The sequence below is a fragment of the Seriola lalandi genome, unplaced genomic scaffold, assembly GCF_002814215.2.
Source record: "Seriola lalandi dorsalis isolate HSWRI2012SDOR001 ecotype SW California unplaced genomic scaffold, Sedor1 jcf7180002054956, whole genome shotgun sequence".
NCBI classification, from domain to species: Eukaryota; Metazoa; Chordata; class Actinopteri; order Carangiformes; family Carangidae; genus Seriola; species Seriola lalandi.
In genome coordinates, this window is record NW_019525507.1 from 1,536,296 (window position 1) to 1,555,946 (window position 19,651).

Sequence of the window (19,651 nt, forward strand, 5' to 3'; positions counted from 1 at the left end):
AATCATTGTTTTCTTTAGTTGTGAAATCACACCGAAGGGCATCTCAGTACAGCAAGGGCAAATGATGCAATTTCCTCTCTTAAAAAAAAAAAAAAAGAAAAAGAAAAAATGTGAGAAGTGAGGACCGATTTCATGCTTCAGCAGCACATCTAACTTTAAAATCCACCCAAAGACCAAACAATTCTCTATAATGCCTCCTCTTTAAGGAGTTGCAGAGGTGCCATGCACTTACTTTTGCGAAGGAGTTGCAGGAGGAGTGCTTCACTAACATAGAAATTCAACAATACTTGCAGTTATTTTTTTACTACTTCAGTGCCATCCTCAATATATAATTTTGATTTATAAAAACTATTTCCCTCTGTCTTTTCCATTCCAGTGCCTTCTAAAAATCACCCTCTGCCTTACGTTTGAGTGGCTTGATGTCTGTCCTTATCATTGTAAATGTATTTCTTCCCGCCACCCTTATTATTCATCGTGCCAAGGCACACACTAAGCCTGCAGTATGCCCCGGTCGTGTTAAAACATCCAAATCAAACCTTTTTTCTGATGTGTTTTAATAAAGCCAACTCATCCTTTGAGTTGCAGGGGCCAGCAATGCACTGTTCTGATATGTGACTCTGACCTCACATGGCAGTATCAGTCACCAAGCAGTGTTCTGCCCTCATAGGCATGGACAGCCTTTTAATAGCACTGTAGCTCCTCAAGTCCAAACTTGTTTGTATCATCTGCATAATGGCAAAAACTGGCTGGAATCCTGAAACAGGATTCCTTATTGCCTTTTTGTACTTTATCACAGTTAGCCAGTTTGAAGCGCACGTCCTCATCTGTAAGGATTTATGAGCCGCAATTTAATTGGAGGGAATTAGTGGACATTTAGCTTCTAATATCCATCAAATTAATCTCTAACTCTGTGTTTCTCTCTCCCCTTGTCTCTCTCTCAGGAAATCCAGAATGGCTTCAAGGATTAACCTCTGCTCTTGGTAGAGCTACCCAGAAGTTCACGTCCATTTGCACAGCATTTCACAGCCTGGGAAATTCCATAATGTAAATTTATCTTTGCTTTTTCTCTCTTTTTGATTAAATCTTTGGTTTTTGGCCATGAACCTTAGAGGAGCTACCAGGACCGCTGTTTCCTTAGTTTGGATTTAGATTCCCCCTTTGCCTGGACTACTTTGCGGGCCTGCAGCGGTGGCTAGTGGTGGAGGCTGCGGTGGTGGTGGTGGGAGGACCTTGCCACCTCGGAACACAGGGATAACTTTACAAAAGCGCGTGCCACCATGAGGATATCCACCACCTCCTGTCTCTGTCCCTTTCTGGTCTGCCTCTGCTTCATCCAGAGGTGCTATGGGGCGAGCCACCATGTCCCCGCCAAAGTGCTCTCCAAGAACCAGACCAAATTGGCCAACGGGGAGACGGAAGTGCACCACAGGCCCAAGCGTGGCTGGATCTGGAACCAATTCTTTGTTTTAGAAGAACACATGGGACCAGATGCGCAGTATGTGGGAAAGGTAGGATTTCACTGAACTGACTGCAAGTGTAAAAAAAAAAAAAGAAATCTTTTGATCCCAGGGAACTCGCTTTTGAACAGCTTACTTGGCATTTTTGTCTCTCCTCTTGTTTATTGAGAAATGGGTTACAGCAGGAGCAAGCTGTTCTCTTGAGGTAGATTGCCACGTCGGCATTGTACATGCTGTGATGTGGAAATGCAGTTCTCATTTGTGAAGGTGTGTGTTTTTGGGGGTTTTTTTCTCTCTCCTGTCATTACGGTATCTGACCGAATTCCTCTTGTGATAAGGTCCAGAAAAAAAAAAAAAAGTTTTAGTCGTTGTAATTAAGGAATGCCTCTCAGCATGGCTGCCACTATGGGAAGCCAGCTATGTAAGGGTGGATTAAGTTTGAAAGTGAGAATGGCCCTCTACATCAAGCTATCTTTGAACTGAAATATTAGATTTGGTTTCTCTGTGGGAAATGAACCCAGATTTGATCACTTGGTGGGAAATGAACCACCATAAGAAATTGGACAGTTGTACAATGGGGATATAGTGAGCCAGGGAGTCTCATCGTTAGAAGAATTTTGAATGTAATTTCAGTGTCATTTCAGAGTGAGTGATGACCCTCACGGTGGCAGAGATAGTAGTGGGTGTTCTTCCTGCCTGTGCAGAGGGTAAGGTATAGCATGGTTGTTGGCGGTTGGTGGTGACTTTTCTGTTAGCTCCACAATAAGCCACAGGGAGCTGGTTAAGTCCTCTGCTTGCAGATTGCCTGCCCTTATCTCGTGAAATGTGAAAATGTGTTTCTCCGCTGCAGTGATCATTATTCTAGGCACTCAGGCACAGACTAATCCCCTCAACTGCACTCCGAGAGAAAGAGAATGGGAAAGGCGCAACGCTCCTCTGACTGCACATATGTCTGTATTTCAACAACAGGGCCATTTGAAGAGGGGGAAAAGAAAGAAAAAGGGGGATGACATGCTTTGGAAAAGGGTGAGAGGAAGGAAGAAAAAAACAAAACAACAACAGCAAATATCACTTTCCACCTCAAATGTTTATTTATTGAATAAACCTGGAGTTTTAATCACAAATGCCCTTGTGAGGCTGACAAAGCAGGTAAGAAAGGTTATTTATTGGTGAAACATGTTTTTGCTAATATTATTTGACGCATGAATGAACCATAAAATCCCACTGTGGCAACCAAAAAAATAAAACCAAAAGAAAAACAATCCCTCAGCATTCATGTGGCATTGTGTCCCGAGTATTAGACAATACAGAGATATTTGCAGCATGAAGACGTGGTTTGTCTAATATTAAATTCGTCCACTGCTTTGAAGTTCACGGTTGTTTGGTTTGCTGGCTGGTTAGCTGATGTGCTAGCTGTACTCCTACCTTAAGGGTGTTGTTGCTCTGTGTGTGTGTGTGTGTGTGTGTGTGTGTGTGTGTGTGTGTGTGGCGGGTACTGCTGATGAATGCAAAATAAACATAAACAGCTAATCCTGGATGATAATAAAGCACTGAGAAGAAACATAAACATTATTAAGGAATCAATTTGACATGCATGTTTAAAGAGATGAGGTCTCCAGATGGTTAGCACAAAAAATATTTAATTATGTGGGTTGGGACTGGTGTGCAGTGTCCTAATGTGGCCAGGAGACAGAATGACCCTTAATTAGACAAAGACAGGAGGAGGAGGAGGAGGAGGAGGAGGAGGATTAATGCACTCAGCACGTACTGCGCTGTATTGTTTTGTTTTTTTTCTTCCTCCCTGTGCTTGATTAAAAACTCTGGACATTAGCGAGCAGCAAATAAGCAATTCCACTACAGGGAATTGCCGACACTTTCTTTGTCGATAATTGCCTCTATCAAGAAAAATGTGAAGTTTTGAAAGAGACGTTTCATGATAAGATGTGCGGTAAAAAAAAAAAAAAAAGTGCACACAGAAATGGAATCCTAATTATTGCACCGTCAACATAAAAAGCAGCTGTGTGCTAAGAAATCTGCAAGGTCAAACATGACACTTCCATAACACAATGTGAGTCACGGCCTCCGTGGTTGGAAATGTTATGCGTACCTTTTTTTTTTTTTTTTTTTTTTTTTTTTTTTTTTTTTTTTTAACCGATACTCTCACAGAAAAGACCGCAAAAAGTGACTTCTGGGAATAAGTGAAGCGGCCAGTCTGTCAAGAACATTTTTAATCCCCCTGAGGTATCCCATAATCCCCAGTGACACCTTTCTGGGGGGCTGATGCATTTGGGAAATGACAGCTTTGTGCATGAGTGAGACACAAATGCTTGATAGGGGACAGGGCTTGTCCAGATACGAGACGGGAGACAACCCACTCTCCCAATGGGAGGTGTGAAAGTCGTCATGTCAATCAGCTCAGCGTGGCGCTTTGAAGTTGTCGCGCAGGTTACAGGCTGGATGGTAATTTTTAGGAGATGATGCAAATCCTCCAAACTCTGAATGAACATGAACTGCCTGCTCTAACTTAGTTGGAAGACTGGGTGCAGCTGTTTGATAAAAAAAAAAGACCCAGATCCTTGGGCAGAACTCCTTGAATTGAACATGTCATTGGGTGCCTGCTGCTAAAATATACAGTAAATAACGTGGGATTTGACAGAATGGGTGCTTCAACCCAGACGAGGAGGAATACCCTCTTGTCTTATCCTGTGTTCATTTGCAGAGCAAAGTAGCAACCTCTAAGAAAGGTGCCTAAATGTTTTATTCATACATCTAAAAATGGATTGCGCTGTGACAGAATCAGGCAACTGTCTTGTTTCATTTCACAGCAATTTCACAGCTAGTGTTACATTATTACACTGCATTGTTGGAAAGAGAAACATCCTGAAAATGGCAGAAATAATACTTACCAGCCACCAAAAACGCTTTATGACACCGACATGCGGTGATATGAAAGTGTCAGAGTTTGTATTTGCGGCTACAAGTGAATACACTTTTAATTACCCTTTTGATAAGTGGGATAATTTTAGAAAATCCAAGTTTCCCAGAGCTCATGTGATGTCTTCAGATTTCATGTTTTGTCAGACTGTACAAAACGTAACGTATTCTAATTATAATGATTTTAAATAGAGAAAAACCTCGAATTCTCACATTTAAGAAGCTGCAAACTGTTTTATTTACTCTAATTTATCTACTCTTAGCTCTGCTGGAGTCTCCACCAATTCTTGAGGAAGATATGAGTCTTTAGCGCCACTATGTTCACCAGCTAGTTGCTAACTTTGTCTATCTGTACAAAATAGAAGATAGATTATATTTATAATGATTTTAAACAGAGAAAAACTGTGAACTGTCACATTTAAGAAGCCTTTCTTTAGTCTAATTTCAGCTCTGCTTTAGTCTCAACAAATATCTGAGTCTCTACGATGTTCACCAGCTAGTTGCTAACTTTGTCTGTTCAGGTAGCATACAAGGATTTTATCAGAACGTCTGCACTGAAAACAAGCTGCCTGCTACATGTGGAAATGAAGTTGATGAACCTTATCTGAACCAAACAATAGAGTTGGGGTCTGTAAAAGCAAAACATTACCTAAAAAGTGCTAATAAGGCTTTTGTAGAACCTCATAGACAAGGAGGCTGCAGAGAAGGGTGGCGATTCTGAGTGGGTTTTTTGGGTTTTTAGTTTTCTCACCGGCGTTTTAGGCAATTTGGATCAACAGTCATTGTTTGGAAAAGCTCAACATTATCTGGTCAGGAAGAAAATGTATCAGCTGTGCAGTGTCCTTGATACAGCCACACTCTCATCAAACAAAAGCTAAGCCAAGTGTATTACAGTTTAAGGTCTATCGATTCAACAACTGCAGAAAATAACACTCGAAGCTGATGTCTGCTGTCCGTGCAGGCATGCGTAATTTCCAAAGTGCATTCCCCTGTCCTCTGGCTGAAATCTTCAAACCTATTAACGCCATTTAAACACGAAACTAAAACCGTTTGCCTTCACTCACTGACAGAGCACAAGGCAGAAACTTCATGTTTTCTAAAGCTGATCTGCTGACGGTTTCATTTCTGTCTCATTCAGATATTAAATTTTAGCTGCAGTTAGAGGCACAGCCATTAAATGAGTGTCAGAGTTGCTTCCGGGACTCTAATAATCTCATTACTGTACATCAAGAAGTCAACCATCCTGCTGGGAAGACAACGATTCATTCCGTTTCTCCCCGCAGATGTCAAAATAGAGGACAACTATTAGGGCGGTTCTCGGTGATGTGCATCAATGGCACGTCTGCAGCACGCCCCTCATCTCTGTCGCTTGATGTATGGTCATTAGGCTGGCGCTCGATCATCAGGGTTTGCTGTGACTGTTACAAATCAATTGAGGAGAAGGGGCTGCTCAGAGGAGTTGATTGGAAGGGAGCATGGCCAAAACGTGGTGATAATCAGACAATCAAGCACGCCCACATAAAAAGTGATTAAGTCCTCTTGAGTGAAGTATAAGAGCAAAGATTTAATCAAAAACGAACCCACCCCCCCCTTCACTAATTGCAAATATGAAGCCAAGGCACTGATCATCAGCTAGGGCACATAGCCTGCTTATTTCTTCCTCTCTTCACCCCCTTCCCTCTCTCACCATGCACATTGTTGATGGAATAAATGCAAACTCCCTTACTCTTACCTTCATCTCCCATTTGTGCATCAGCAAGGCTTTCAACATCAAAGTGATGCAGTTTTAATGACTCTTTCTGAAAAACAAAATAAGACAAAGTAAATGCCACTAGTGTTTGTCCGGTGCGGGTCTGATTACGAGAGTTGTGAAATCACAGATAAACAAAAGTTGTAGTGATGCATATCGGGCTATTTGTAGCCTTGGTGCGTCTGTACAAATGCGCTGTGCCCATTTAGCTGTGCCCTATGTGTCACTGAAAGTTTAACTTGCTGGAAAATCGATTATAAAGCAGCATGGGATCAATCAGCTGAAATGTAGCCACCGTGGTTGTATTTTGACATATTTTATGCTCTGTGCCTGGTATAAAATTTGATCCTGGATTTCATATAATTGTCTCATCCAGAGTTTTATGCCCTACTTATTCATTTTCTTGCTTGCAACAGAGAGATATCCTTCGTGCTCACCTTCTTGTTGTCAGTCCGCACAGCTCATAATGAGTGGACATAACGGCAGTAAAACAGCATCTTCTTAGACAACCAGAGAGCAAACAAGGCTGGCTAGACACATACATTATGTGGATCTGTGCACTGCATACGACCAAGCCGTTACAAATGGCATTCACCAATAACACAGTAAGGCCAGGCACATACATTATCAGGATCTGCACAGTGAAAAGGACAAAGCCGGTTAGGAAGAGAAAAGAAGTAGAGGTGCAAATTGGATGAAGGTCAAGCTGTGTAGCAACTAATAACGTGCCAGGATGGTACTCAATAGAGCGTATCCTCCGCTGGCGCGATGTAATTGTGAAGATTGTGTTGCATGTCATGTACTCCTTTTCCAAAAACTTGGTATTTTCCATGCTCCATTAAAGTTTTCCAGCATGAGGAGTTAAAAAATAATTTTCTTGACTCCACCTGAAATGGGACACGAGTTACAGTCTGTTTGAATTGCGGCCACTTCCAAGCTTTTTGGATGATTATCACAGCACCATGTGGCCAGTCAGATCTATATTTGTTCAGCACAAAAATTGGCAGGAATAGAATAATTGGCATGGTGGTTATGTCTAAACCAATGCTTAATGCTGTAATGGTGCATTTTGTTCTATTGGCCCAGAAATGGAATTGAATCTTCTTTTATCTGCTGACGAGTGAACAGGTTTATTGGTGGTTATGTATCATTTTGAGAAGTTATGGTCACACATTGAAGGTTCAAATCTTGTGCTAATCCATTCATAAATGCTTGGAAGATGCTCTGCTGTATATACAGTAGTTGTTTGTTTGTTGGCTGGTCTAGAGAGCTCTGTGGGTGGACTGCAGAGTAATGTAGCAAACTGAAACCATTACTTACTGACGTGAGGTTTTGATGGTTTTCTTTGTCAAATAGTGTGAAAATGTTACTTTGTGCTCTGAGAAGGTAAAAAGAGCATCACCAGATAACAAAAATAATCATTAGTTAAAGGCCTAGCCAACTTGTGATAAGACACTCCTGTGATTGGGTTTGTTATGAAACGCTGTTACAGAAACATGTCATTATGATCATCAATTTATTGAATGACAGGAAATGTCAATATTGTACCAACCTCTTACTGCAGTTGTCAATAAGGAATTGGTCTGAACTGCATATAATTACACTGGTTTAGCCAAAATAACCAGTGGCAACTAGATGTTCAACCAACCCCGTCACACCAAAGTCCAGTCCAGGTCCAGTTTACTTAAAGGAGCTATTTGTAAGCTTTGCTATTGCTACGTAGCCAACGTTAGCTTCAGCCATCGTTGCATTTACAAGACGAGATCAACCCTAGTTCTTCAAGGCAGACTGGACGCCACGGTGACTTGGTATCGGAAAGTGACAAGAGAGCCAACCGTGCCAGGGCTAGCTGGTTAGCATGCTGACTTCACTAGAAGAAAAGAATGGATAGAAACAGAAGCAAAACAAGAGGGTTGCTCTTGGAGAGGAACCGAAGTTTTATAATGAACTTTCAACATTTCTTCTAGACTGAGAAGTTAACAGCTGTTGATGCCAATGTTGGCCATGTAGCAATAGCAAAACTTACAAATAGCTTCTTTGATAAATCAAGATTATTTACTTATTATTACTACTTACATAGTTGATAAAAATATCAAATGATGATAACTACTAACTGGTCAGAAAAATAATGGAGTATCACATTATTAGTCTGTATTTTAATAAGTTAAAGCAGTTAAAAATGTGCTATATAGTTATTACTAATGAATGGTTGAGTGGCAGCTTGTGACACTGTGTTTATAATTGTTATGATTTTTTGGTCATTCAGGTGCAGGTAAAACACTAAAATTTTCTACTCATTTATCAGTGCTGCTTTCACACTGTTCTTTGGTAACTCATAATTTGTGACTTCTGACAGACTTTTTTTTTTTGTAATATTATCCGGCAATATTAGACAGGTAAAAATACTATGAAATGTCGCAGAAATAACCATTCAAACGGTGGATGTCTGTCAGTTTAGAGGATTGTTTTCGTTCCCCATAATTGACTTAGACACCTGAGAAGTGCAACGAAGCCATAGCTAAACTGTTTGGCTGTGAGCATCAATTAGCTTGTGAACACAAACAGTTTAAGGCTACTCTTGACAATGAGTTTACAGAGCCCAAACAGTGAAGACACGCAACTTGTTGACAAAAGAAAGTGGAGATACACTTTCTCTTGGGTTGCTCCTCTAGGTGTGATGAAATTATAAGTGAGGTTCTCTTTGAGTTTGGACTGTTTTTGCCAGCGACTTTAAAGCCCCAGACTCTGTTGATCTCTTTAAACTCCTCAGAAATGCATTGCCAGCTGCCAGCAGCCAGCAGCCAGCCACATGCCAGTCATCTATTCCACTAGTCTTTAATAAAGTCACCCATAGAGACAGAGAGATAAACACAATCCCTTGTTTTGATGCCCTGTGGAGGACAAGGATTCTTCTAAGTCTTTGTGGGGAGATGACAAAACAACAAAATAGCAGAGGTCATATTTTCACCTTTATCATGATGTCTCCCTGGACTTCTCTGATCACACTGTATGGGAGATTTCCATACATTTCCATTCATTATTTATTGTATGTACTGGACACGGAAGCCATTTCCAATCCCTCCTCTGGATTGCCACACATAGTCCTGATGTATGTCAGGCTCGCATCAGGCCTGCTCTGCAGTTTAGCAAATTAACGCGTATTACATTGAGGCGGGTAGTCATGAAATTTTCTGTGTGATCAAAATTAATGAATTATAAATAAAATATCCCAAATGCTGAGACTAAAAAATGCAGCAGCAGCACCCTCTGCAGAGAAACGGAGCCTTGTGTTTTAAATTATGACAGAAATTTGCCCCCGAGTCTGTTTTTGTACAATCAGCTTTGACTAAGAAGGGATATAAGTGGAATATAAACTGCCCAGCAGTAAGGGATAAAAAAGCAGTGAGGAATGTCTCTGTCCAACTGAGTTTTTCTTTTTCTTTTTTTTTTTTTGCCTCTTCTCATCTCTTTTGTATCTCCTGGCATCAAATCATCACAGATGGCTGGTAAACACGTGAAAGTTGTGTGCAGTTTACTTACAGCCAGGGGGTATACCACTATCTATCAATATTAGATCAATCAAACTTAGTACCCATACCTCATGTCTTTGCCTGCTCCTATGAGCTGCACTTCATCATTTATTGATTCTTTTATTTTATTTTATTTTTTTTGTTATTTGACTGCTCGCAGTGAAATGGACAAAGAATTTTCTTTTGCTGCTTGAATTATGTTTTTTTGAGACCACATCAGACTGTCAGAATAAAGGGGATTTCACAGGAAACTGAAACTAGTGATTATGAAATGTCAATAAAATGTCAAAGAATTGTGGAAAATACCCCTCAATGTTTCCTCAGGCCCAAGATGACTGAAACTATAAAAGCTACGAGGACATTCATCACCAACCCTCCATGGAAATTATTCAGTATCTCGTACATATTTGAAAGACACAGAGTGAACACATTTGCTCAGCTGGATTTCTTACTTAAGTGTCATGTTTGCTCATATTATGTTCCTTTCTTCCCTGTTATAACTTAATCAGCAGAATACTCATGTCCGTACCCTTGAAGATGACATGGTAACCTAATGCTTGGGAGAATTTGAAAGAAGATATCTCAACAGTTCTGGATCCTGGATCTTCTGATCCGAGTGTGAAAACTTTTGAACAGATGATGTATTATTCACACAGTATGTACGTCACATCTGCCGTGGCTGCACAGCGGACCATAATGGAGAGTTATGGAAGATGAGGCTGATTTTTATACCAACCTAACACACAGAGAACACCTCAATAACTCCTTTCTGATTTGGACCGTCTGTATCTTCATATTGTTTCACCCTCAGCTGGCCCGACGCCGCCGCTCTCTCAGCCTGTGATGTTTGTGTAATGGCCCGCAACCTGTTGACACTTTTATCACCCATAGATTTTGGAAGGCAGTAGTCGCCATATGCGTCATTGGCTCGCACTTTGCCGAGCTTGATTTATCGGCTCCTGCAAAGGAAGACAATGGCTAAATTAGCACTCTGACTGGAGGCGAAATTACATTTATGAGCCGGAGTCGTTGAAGAGAGCATGCCGGACAGAAGTAGATATATCCTCGTGGTCGTTGTGGGAAGTGGACTGCTCTTCAGTAGTAACTCTGGTTCAATGTATTTAAATGATTCAATTTATGCAGGAATTGATTTATCAATCTACAAGCAGCACTAGCAGAACCTAATATTTCTAAATGTCTGTCACTAGATTAAAAGTGTGTGTGCAGACATGGGCCAAACCGTGTCAACAAAGTAATTGGTCCCGTCCACACTGCCACCGATATGTAAACACCGCCTGATTTCTTGCTTCGGAGGTTGTGTTTCATATTACTACAATCCAGCAACTGATTAACTACCTGATTCAACAGGATCTTTTGACTCCTGATCTAATTACAGGCTTGATATTTACCATGGAAAGGACAGTCAGCTCTCATCAAGAGTGAGGCTGTGCAATCAACAGCGGCTTTCTAATTAGTAATTTATTTGCGAGTCCAGGCTTTGATTGGATGTGGCCTCAGGACCTCCGGCGTTCAACTTGTTAAATAACTCGTCCCTGTGAATGGTTGTGTATTTCCTTTTAAATATTTATATATATATATATTAACCCTTGGTTCTTCTTATTCATTTTCCACTGCAGATGTATCCTAATGGACTTCATAGGTACACATGCTTTTCTAGTTATGTCATATCTCCCAGTAGAGATGTCTGAAGGAGGTTCAGTGAAGAATTTGCTTTGCTGAAACTGATTAATTATGTAACAAATGGACGAAAAAAAAAAAAAAGAAGAGATGTATAAAACGCAGTTTGGTCAATAATAGGTACAACTGTTTAATGCCCTAAATAAAACTGAGCAGTATGATGATTGATTGATTCTAAATTTAGGTCGCAGTGAAAGTAGACTATCTTGTCTCGACTCCAAAACAGAGTAGCCGTGTCCCAATTCAGCAACAGCACCAGTCAGATGAATTTACAGTGGGTATAGCGTGCCAGTTAGGGTAACATCATCTAAAATCATTATTTATCAGCTATGTCATCCCTGCTGATTAGTCACAACTTGTGACTGCTGTTCCTGTTAATGTACTTTTTTTTTCTTTTTTTTTTTTGACTAATGCACCTGCACTTCGGGAACAGATGATTTGGTCTGTGTGGAGCTCTGTTAGTTGTCTGACGCTGTTGTGAAAACCCTAGTGCAGAGTGCCAGACCTCGTCTATATCTGACAGATGCTGCTAATTGGCATTCAACAGAATATAACTTGTAGCAGCGGCTGCAAGTTTTTTTACATTATTTTATCTCCTCTTATACATTTGGATGCCTTGCAAAAAGGTCTTTATAATAGCCATGCTTATCCTGAGTGTGTGTATTATAATGGTATCAAGAGTAACATATTAACTCCATACAAACACAGTATGAATTATTTATCTGCTGCAAGTGCATCTTGCGTTCTCCATAGGCTTGCATAAATCTTGTTTGAGACCAGATCAAGGTGTGCTTTTTGAATTCAAAGGTTGTGTTCACAGCTCGCTGATGTGCATCTACAAGTATGAAAGACAAAAATACCACCGGTATATGAAGTGATGCCAATGCACGGTGAAAACGGATTGTTCTCTTACGTTCAGCCGTGACATTTCCCTGAGGGGGGGTAAAATAAAACCTGTGTTTCTTAACATGTTTTATTCATGGATGAAAATGAAATTGTATAATGATGATGTTACCATGGTGCCCCGGTTTGGAAATTCAGTGGTATTGTAAAATATATTTATAAAGTTTCAAACTGCAACCGAGCTGAGCAATTGGCATGAAAGTCTTAATCCTCTTGGTATCAATTATGGCTGAACAAGTGGCTCGGTTTTCCTTTATTCCTCTCTCTCCTGGTGAGAAAGAAGGCAGTGCTTTTCCATCTTTAACAGTCTTGTAAGGATTTCCCCCAAAACTTTAATCTCTAAAGATGCGTTTCTTCAGTGATGCTCGGGTACAGTCAAGCCTGAGAGAGGAATATTGAATAATGTAATGTCTGACTTAGATGTTGGGAGTTTTCTTAAGCTGAAACGTGGGCTGAGTGCAATAATGCTGCAAAGGTTACTTACTACTATATGAATCTCAAATGTTTTAAAAGGCCTTGGTAGCGACTATATCAGAGTATAGTAGATGTACATCACAGTTAATAGTTATACAGCCAAGACACATGCCTTCACATGGACTAGGGCTGCAATTATTCATAATTTTCATCAATATACATTATCAAAGTGAAGTAATTATTTTGTTGGTCAATTAATTTATTATATTCACGATTACAGAGAGTAGTCTCTAATGCCCACCATACATTAGAAGACTTTGAAAAGACTTTTCAAAGACTTAAGTTTGACTCATATCTAAAGACAATGTGTCATTAGTCATTAGAGTGGGAATCTTGCACACTCACTGTTTGCAAGACTAGATTCCTTTGAGATTATTTCCCATCATGCTACTGGTGGGAATTTGCAGGAAGAAAAACTGTTCTTTCCAGACTTTTTTTTCCCCCCCGGAGTCGCCTCCATGCTCACTATAAGCTGGGTTTGCTGCTTCCTGTTTGGTGCTGGAGAAGTTGATAGTGTTCACGTCACTGAACGTCACCATTCCCATGAGCCAAGACCAAGACGATATTAAACATGTTTGGTTTTTTAATTGGAAATGTCATGACAAATTACAACAGCTTACACCAAAAGATTGCGAGGACGGGAGCGCACCGCAACTCTAGCAAAATTCTCATGATTTTATTCCGACTGCAAATTTGTCTGTGATGGAGTAATGGCTTGAAAAGTAATTTGGCATAAGCCTGGTATAATTACCTTGCTTTTGTCCATTTCAAATCCAAAGATATTCAATTTACAATGATACTAAACTGAGAAATGTGGAAAATGTTCACGTTTGTCGAGCTGGAATTAGATAATGTTTAGCTGTTTTTCCTCAAAAATAAGTAGCTATTTGCCAAAATCTGTGATTAACTTTGCGTCAATGAATCAGTCGGTTGTTTCTGCAGTAATATGGACATAATGGTGGTAGAAGTCCTTTCTCCTGCAGCTGTTTCCTGCCAGTGCACTGTGACCATTGTAAATTTTGCAACCATGAATCATATTTTGAAACCGTGAATCAAAAACAACCCTAAGCAGTGATTCTTGGCAACGTTCTCTACTCTGTATTCACACAGCCTCTGTCTGGTTTCCCTTGCAGCTTCACTCGAACTCAGATAAAGGCGATGGATCCGTCAGGTACATCCTGAGCGGGGAAGGAGCCGGGACTATATTTATCATCGACGAAGTGACAGGAGACATTCAAGCCACTAAGAGCCTGGATCGGGAAAGGAAAACGCATTATGTCCTGCATGCACAAGCCTTGGACCGCAACACAGAGGAGGCCCTGGAACCAAAGTCGGAATTCATCATCAAAGTACAAGACATCAATGACAATGCACCCACATTTCCAGATGGACCCTTTGTAGCTACGGTGCCTGAGATGTCTGAAGTGGGTGAGTAGTGCTACCAAAAAAAAAAACTGGACCTTCAGATGATTGGTGTCCACTGTCAGCAGCAGTAAGCCTTTGTTTGAATGGGTTGAAAGATGACAAAAAGTGTCTGAAATTGAGTGTTATTTTTGCTGCTCTTTAGATATTCTTCATGTTCATAATCCCTTTTATCCCTGTGGTAAAGAGCAAGAATATCATGGCGAGACCTCTGACTCCGCATCCTGTGTATGTTTGAAATAGACTTATGGCCAAGTGCAGCTCCAAGATGGTTTTAAAAGAAGGTATTAGTATTAAGAACCAGGATCAAACATGTTATTACCCTGTGCTGCATTCTGGTCTGTCCTGTCTGTGATTATGTTCTCCAGAATGTTTGATCTTCTGTAAGCCAGCCGAGTCCTCTTTTTCATCTTTGTTTTCTGGCTGCTGCGATGGTTTCCCGGGTGGGCAGGTCTTTATAAAGCACTCAATAGTGCCTCCGCAGCAATCCCTGCCATCGAGACTGTGGAGTCCTCCACATCACGGCGGAAAGAAAAGCCTCTATCCACCTCCTCGGAGACAGCTGCTCCTCGTATGCCCAGCATCATGTGGCTAACATCTATTTTTTATTTCTTTTATTCTACTGTTCTGTTTTTAGCTCTGGTGAACAAAAGCCACCCTTTTCTCCAGTCCAGTGGATTCTGCCTCCGAGCACAATAGCTCAAGAAGTATGATGCTCAAATATTTCACAGCACTCCCTCAAAAAACATATGTAGGCTGTCCAAATGGTGGCCAAACTGCTGTCAGGGCGGTTTTGCTTCAAATATACTATGAGATAGCGAATTTGTGGCATTGACAGTTTGTTGAAAACATTCCATTTATATCTGTCTGTCTAAAATAATACCTCAAGTTGCATGAAAAGGAGCAGAAATACTTATTAAAAAATATCTCAAAGAGAAAAAAAAAAAAAGAAAAAACCAACGGCTTCATCAGTTTTCTCGCAGCGAGAAGATGGAAATGTGCAAAACCGATTAAATATGCAAACCCCTATAGACCTGTAGGCGCCCTCTTTATAAACAGTCAATATCTCTCTGGTTGCATTCATGAATATTCACGAGCAGACAGGCCTGACACACATACAACTTTGCCAGTCAGTGTATTTGTTTTTAAGTCGGATGTGTCAAGTACATGTCTTAATCACCCCTGAGAGTGCTGCACTGTGGATGTGTCCTGGCACCGTGCTCGCGGAGTCACATTTGTCAGCACATACACATGAGCATTGTATCATCTAGGTGCTGCTTCTACTGTAAGAAAAAAAAAATTGTGTGTATTGAATCCCAGATTAAATGATTTTGATTATTATATAAATTAGTTACAGCAATCTTTAGCTCTAAATGAGTGCATAATGAGGTAATGAAAATATACTAGGGGCGCTAATCTGTGTATTGGCATCCTTCATTTAGCTCTAACGAGACCGCTCATTTCAAAGTTTCAGTGTTGGCTGCAAAACTTTATCATCGGTTGCACAAAAAGAATCAATCACCATTGATGACCCTAGGGGGGGAAATCAAGGACTGTGAAGGGGGGAAATAATTAGCCTTTTTTTTTTTTCTTTCCCGCCCCCTCTTTTGCTCATGTCCATTAAAGTAATTCCTTTTTCGGTTCGGCGTCTGCAGCCTCAAATCGGCTGTAACAATCAACTGTCCTCACACTCCAGAGCACTAATCCCCCCAGCATTTGTCAATACAGGCGCTCCCAAAGTGCAGGAAGGGGTTGTCTGCGGAGTGTGTGGCAGCTAATTGGTTGTGAATTTTTTTTTTTTTTTTCCTGTCTAAATTGATTAGCTGGGCACGTGCCAGGTAAATCTGACATTACTGTCTCATACCTCCCGTTCAAGAGCACAATCGTATTTTTTGCCGGATGAGAGGGGTGTCACTTTCCTACTATTGTATGTTTCCCAGTTGAGATGTTACGAATAATAATAATATGCTGGAGATAGTAGCTCCGCTGTCCTCTTAGCTACTTCACATCTGGGAGAAATCACTGTTTAATGGTGGTTTCGATACCCTGGAGCTGAGGCGGTGGCTTGTTTAAACCAGTGGTTATGATAAAAGAGTGATTGCTGGAGTGTTGCTGGAGCTAATGCACAGACATCGAGCTGAGTTGCAAACATGGATAAATGTTGAACCTTTTGTAGACAAATTAAAAAATGGAGATTCAGGGTCGCAGGCAAAGGGCAAAACTCTCAAGTAGATGAATCATACAACACGTCGATTTTATTAACCCGTGAAGTCTCAACCAATATCCTGCTAACCTTTTTCATTTCAAGACTAAATGAAAGTGTGGATGAAACAAATGGCACACGATCCTTGACTCCGGCTGCAAGAGGAAGAAGATGAGAAGCTGCTGGTTGTAAAACAGTCTCAGAGACCAACCTTGATCTTTTTGAAAGAAAAGAAAAAGTGCATTAGGTTTTGTGGTCATGGCGATGACTCTGGCAAGCGATAGAGCGATAGATGGACTGAAACCGAAAGGAGATGATGAAAGTAGATGTAAAAAATGGGACACAGGATGTGACTAGGTTTATGATTGAAAGGATGATCTGGATATGTCGAGCTGAGTGCATATTTCATAATGTTTTTGCACATAACTCAGAAGTCATTTTATAGTATTGGATATCTTTCTCGTTAAACCTTTAACATCAACTGTTCTGCGCGCAAGCTGCTAAAACTTTCTATGGAAAGAATATGAACATGTATTATACTATGTACCGACCAGATTCTTTGCTTCTCTGTAATTGTGGCCATTTTCAAAAAGAATACAGCCATTGTAAAATAATCCAGATAAAGTGCAAGGTGGAATGTTTGACATTTCAATAATGTAAGAAAGAAGAAGAAGACTTGATGTCAAATTCGTTGCAAGGGTTTAACCATCACCATTTGTTTTAAATGAGGTGTCCCAGCTGCAAAAGGGGTTGGGTGTTAAAGGGGTTAAAACCGACAATTCCTTAATTGTAATAATGGTTTTAGTTGCTAGAAATTAGCATTAGAGGTTTTAGGCTGCCTCTTATGAGTCAGAACAGTCTTGTGAGGTGGTGGCCACCATGTGAGAACCTTTGACGAATGTGGTGTCATTGTAAAGTGTCTTTATTCTCAAGAAAAAGTCTGCAACATGAAGGAAAAGTTGAAACTGTGACCTTAACACCCATGAGACCAAACTCCTGGCAGAGTTTTAGTGAAGGTTAATGTTCAGCAGATGTGTGCATATACTGACTTTTGAGTGCTCACATTTTAATGACTGGAAACAGACCTGTTAATGTTGCACTTGTCACCTTAATAGGTCCAAATATATAGTAGCTGAACACTTCAGTTTAAGTGTGTTGTGAGTGCAGTCTATTAGGACTACATAATGAGTTCATTATCAGGCAGAATGTGCAACAATATAAAATCTGTTACCACAGTTTGGGAAACCTGACAAACAAAAGAATATGTATGTGTATATAATGATAGAGATGTTAATTCTGCTGAGATTTATATGGAGTTGCGCAGAAATATTAATGATACGAGGTCACAGATGAGCATTTTCGTTACTTAAGCCATTAACGAAGACCAATTCAAAGTTCATCAATTGAATTATGTACTAACTAATAAGTTTTTCTAGACAGATGATTTGGAACCAGCTGGGCTTAAAAAAAAAAAAAAAGCAATCCCTGAAATGATTAAGTCCAAATAATTCCCAGTGCAATTTTTGCTTCAAGGTTGACGGAGATTCAGAGTGGCCAAGCATACTGTGGAGTGCATGGTTCATTATGGCTGGCATTTCACTCGCTGCTCCTTCAGGTTTCCGAGGAACAAAAAAAAAAAAAAAGAAGTCATATCTGGTGTGACACAGTGGAGCGAGTTTCTCTTGTTTTAATTTAGTTGAATTCCTCAGTGGAAAACAACAAAGCGAGTGTCCAGAAGATTTACAGGCCAGCATATAACTCATGTGTCTCCTAAAGCAATCATACCATGATTTTTAACATATAATGTTCCATTATATAAGCTTGTAGTGCAATTACAATGCACTCATCGTGCAATTATAATGGGTTAATGAAGCCTGTAATGCTGTTTGAGCAACACTTGAAGTGTTAAATTGAACCACAATGGCTCTTACACTGAATTTTTAAATAACAGCGAAAATAACAAGCCATCCCTCTAAGTTTTATCATCGTTTGTCTTTGTTCTCCTCGGCCTTTTTGCAATGGAAACAGCTTGAAAACCGAACGCCGGTGATTGCACTCAAAGCATTTTCCCCATTAAAGCCTTAACATCAGAGAAAATGTCCAGTAATTATCCTTTCATGACACATAACTAATACACACAAACACACACACACACACGCACGCACACACACACACACACACACACACACACACACACACTGCGGTCAGCTCTTGTGCAGCAGTGCCTGTCAATGAATGTGTTTCTATAGGATTTTGCTCTATTATACTATATATTACATATTCATTTATCTGCTTCTTTTTTTTTTTTTTGACGAGCTAACAGGTTGCCATTATGTTCCCAGAATGGCAACCTGTTAGCGCGTAGCTAGGTAGCTAACCATAATATCTGTATTCAATTACTAAAGCATACTAAATCAGCATGTGTATTAGGCAGCGATCTGTTTCTTTGGGTTAAATGAGGTGACTGTTCTTAAAGCTCAAAGTCTGGCAGAAGATGTGTCCAGCATTTTAAACATCTCTGTCCCTCTAACCCTGCAATCTCATATTCAGATTTTCTGCTCAGTAATTCTCCAAAACCACCAGAGTCTGTTGCTAGGAGATTTTCAACACGTAGCCGTTACACAATTAAACCAATATACCTTTTTTTTTTTTTCTTTTTTGAGAATTTGAAAACCTGTGACTGTGATTGACTGTGAACCTGCAATTACCAGGAAATAATTCTGCTGTGTTCATTTTCAGGCACGTCTGTGCTGCAAGTCACCGCGACGGACGCTGACGACCCCACCTATGGAAACAGTGCCAGAATAGTCTACAGTATTCTACAAGGACAGCCATATTTCTCCGTCGACCCCAAAACAGGTGTGGTATTACTGCAGACAAAGTGAGCTCCCACGCTCTTGCAAGCATGGTAACAATAACTATAAATGGGGGGTAATAACTTTGTTATAATCTCTATTGTTGATCTCCTAAAGTGATGTGTATATCAACGCTGTCAGATCCGAGCGCCATATGTTTCTTGCAGTGAACATGGTGTTCTGTTATTGCAGCACGTCTGACATCATAAAAGCTAAAGCAGCCGCGGCAGAGTTATGGACTACTCATACGCCTGCTGTATTGTTGAGCACGCAATCCGCTCTTTGTGGGCCATAACTAACTCCTCAGGGGTCAAAGGAGACATTTGTAGAGATGCCTTCATAAAGCAATTGTTTCCTACATTTTAAAAGGGGGGGGGGGCACAACAAGCGGCAACTCTTTTCAAAATTCTTTTTTTTTTTTTTTT

The 19,651-nt window shown here is 40.4% G+C and overlaps 1 protein-coding gene across 1 annotated transcript in view; it reads left to right on the plus strand.

Moving 5' to 3' along the window:
- Positions 1-19,651, plus strand: part of LOC111645745 (cadherin-18) — an 80,653-nt gene that overhangs the window by 18,417 nt on the left and 42,585 nt on the right. The window contains exons 2-4 of the mRNA XM_023395040.2: positions 942-1,508; positions 13,880-14,174; positions 19,111-19,230. Of these exons, the coding sequence (XP_023250808.1) occupies positions 1,278-1,508; positions 13,880-14,174; positions 19,111-19,230 (646 nt within the window). The 5' untranslated portion in view covers positions 942-1,277. The remainder of the gene's footprint in view (positions 1-941; positions 1,509-13,879; positions 14,175-19,110; positions 19,231-19,651) is intronic.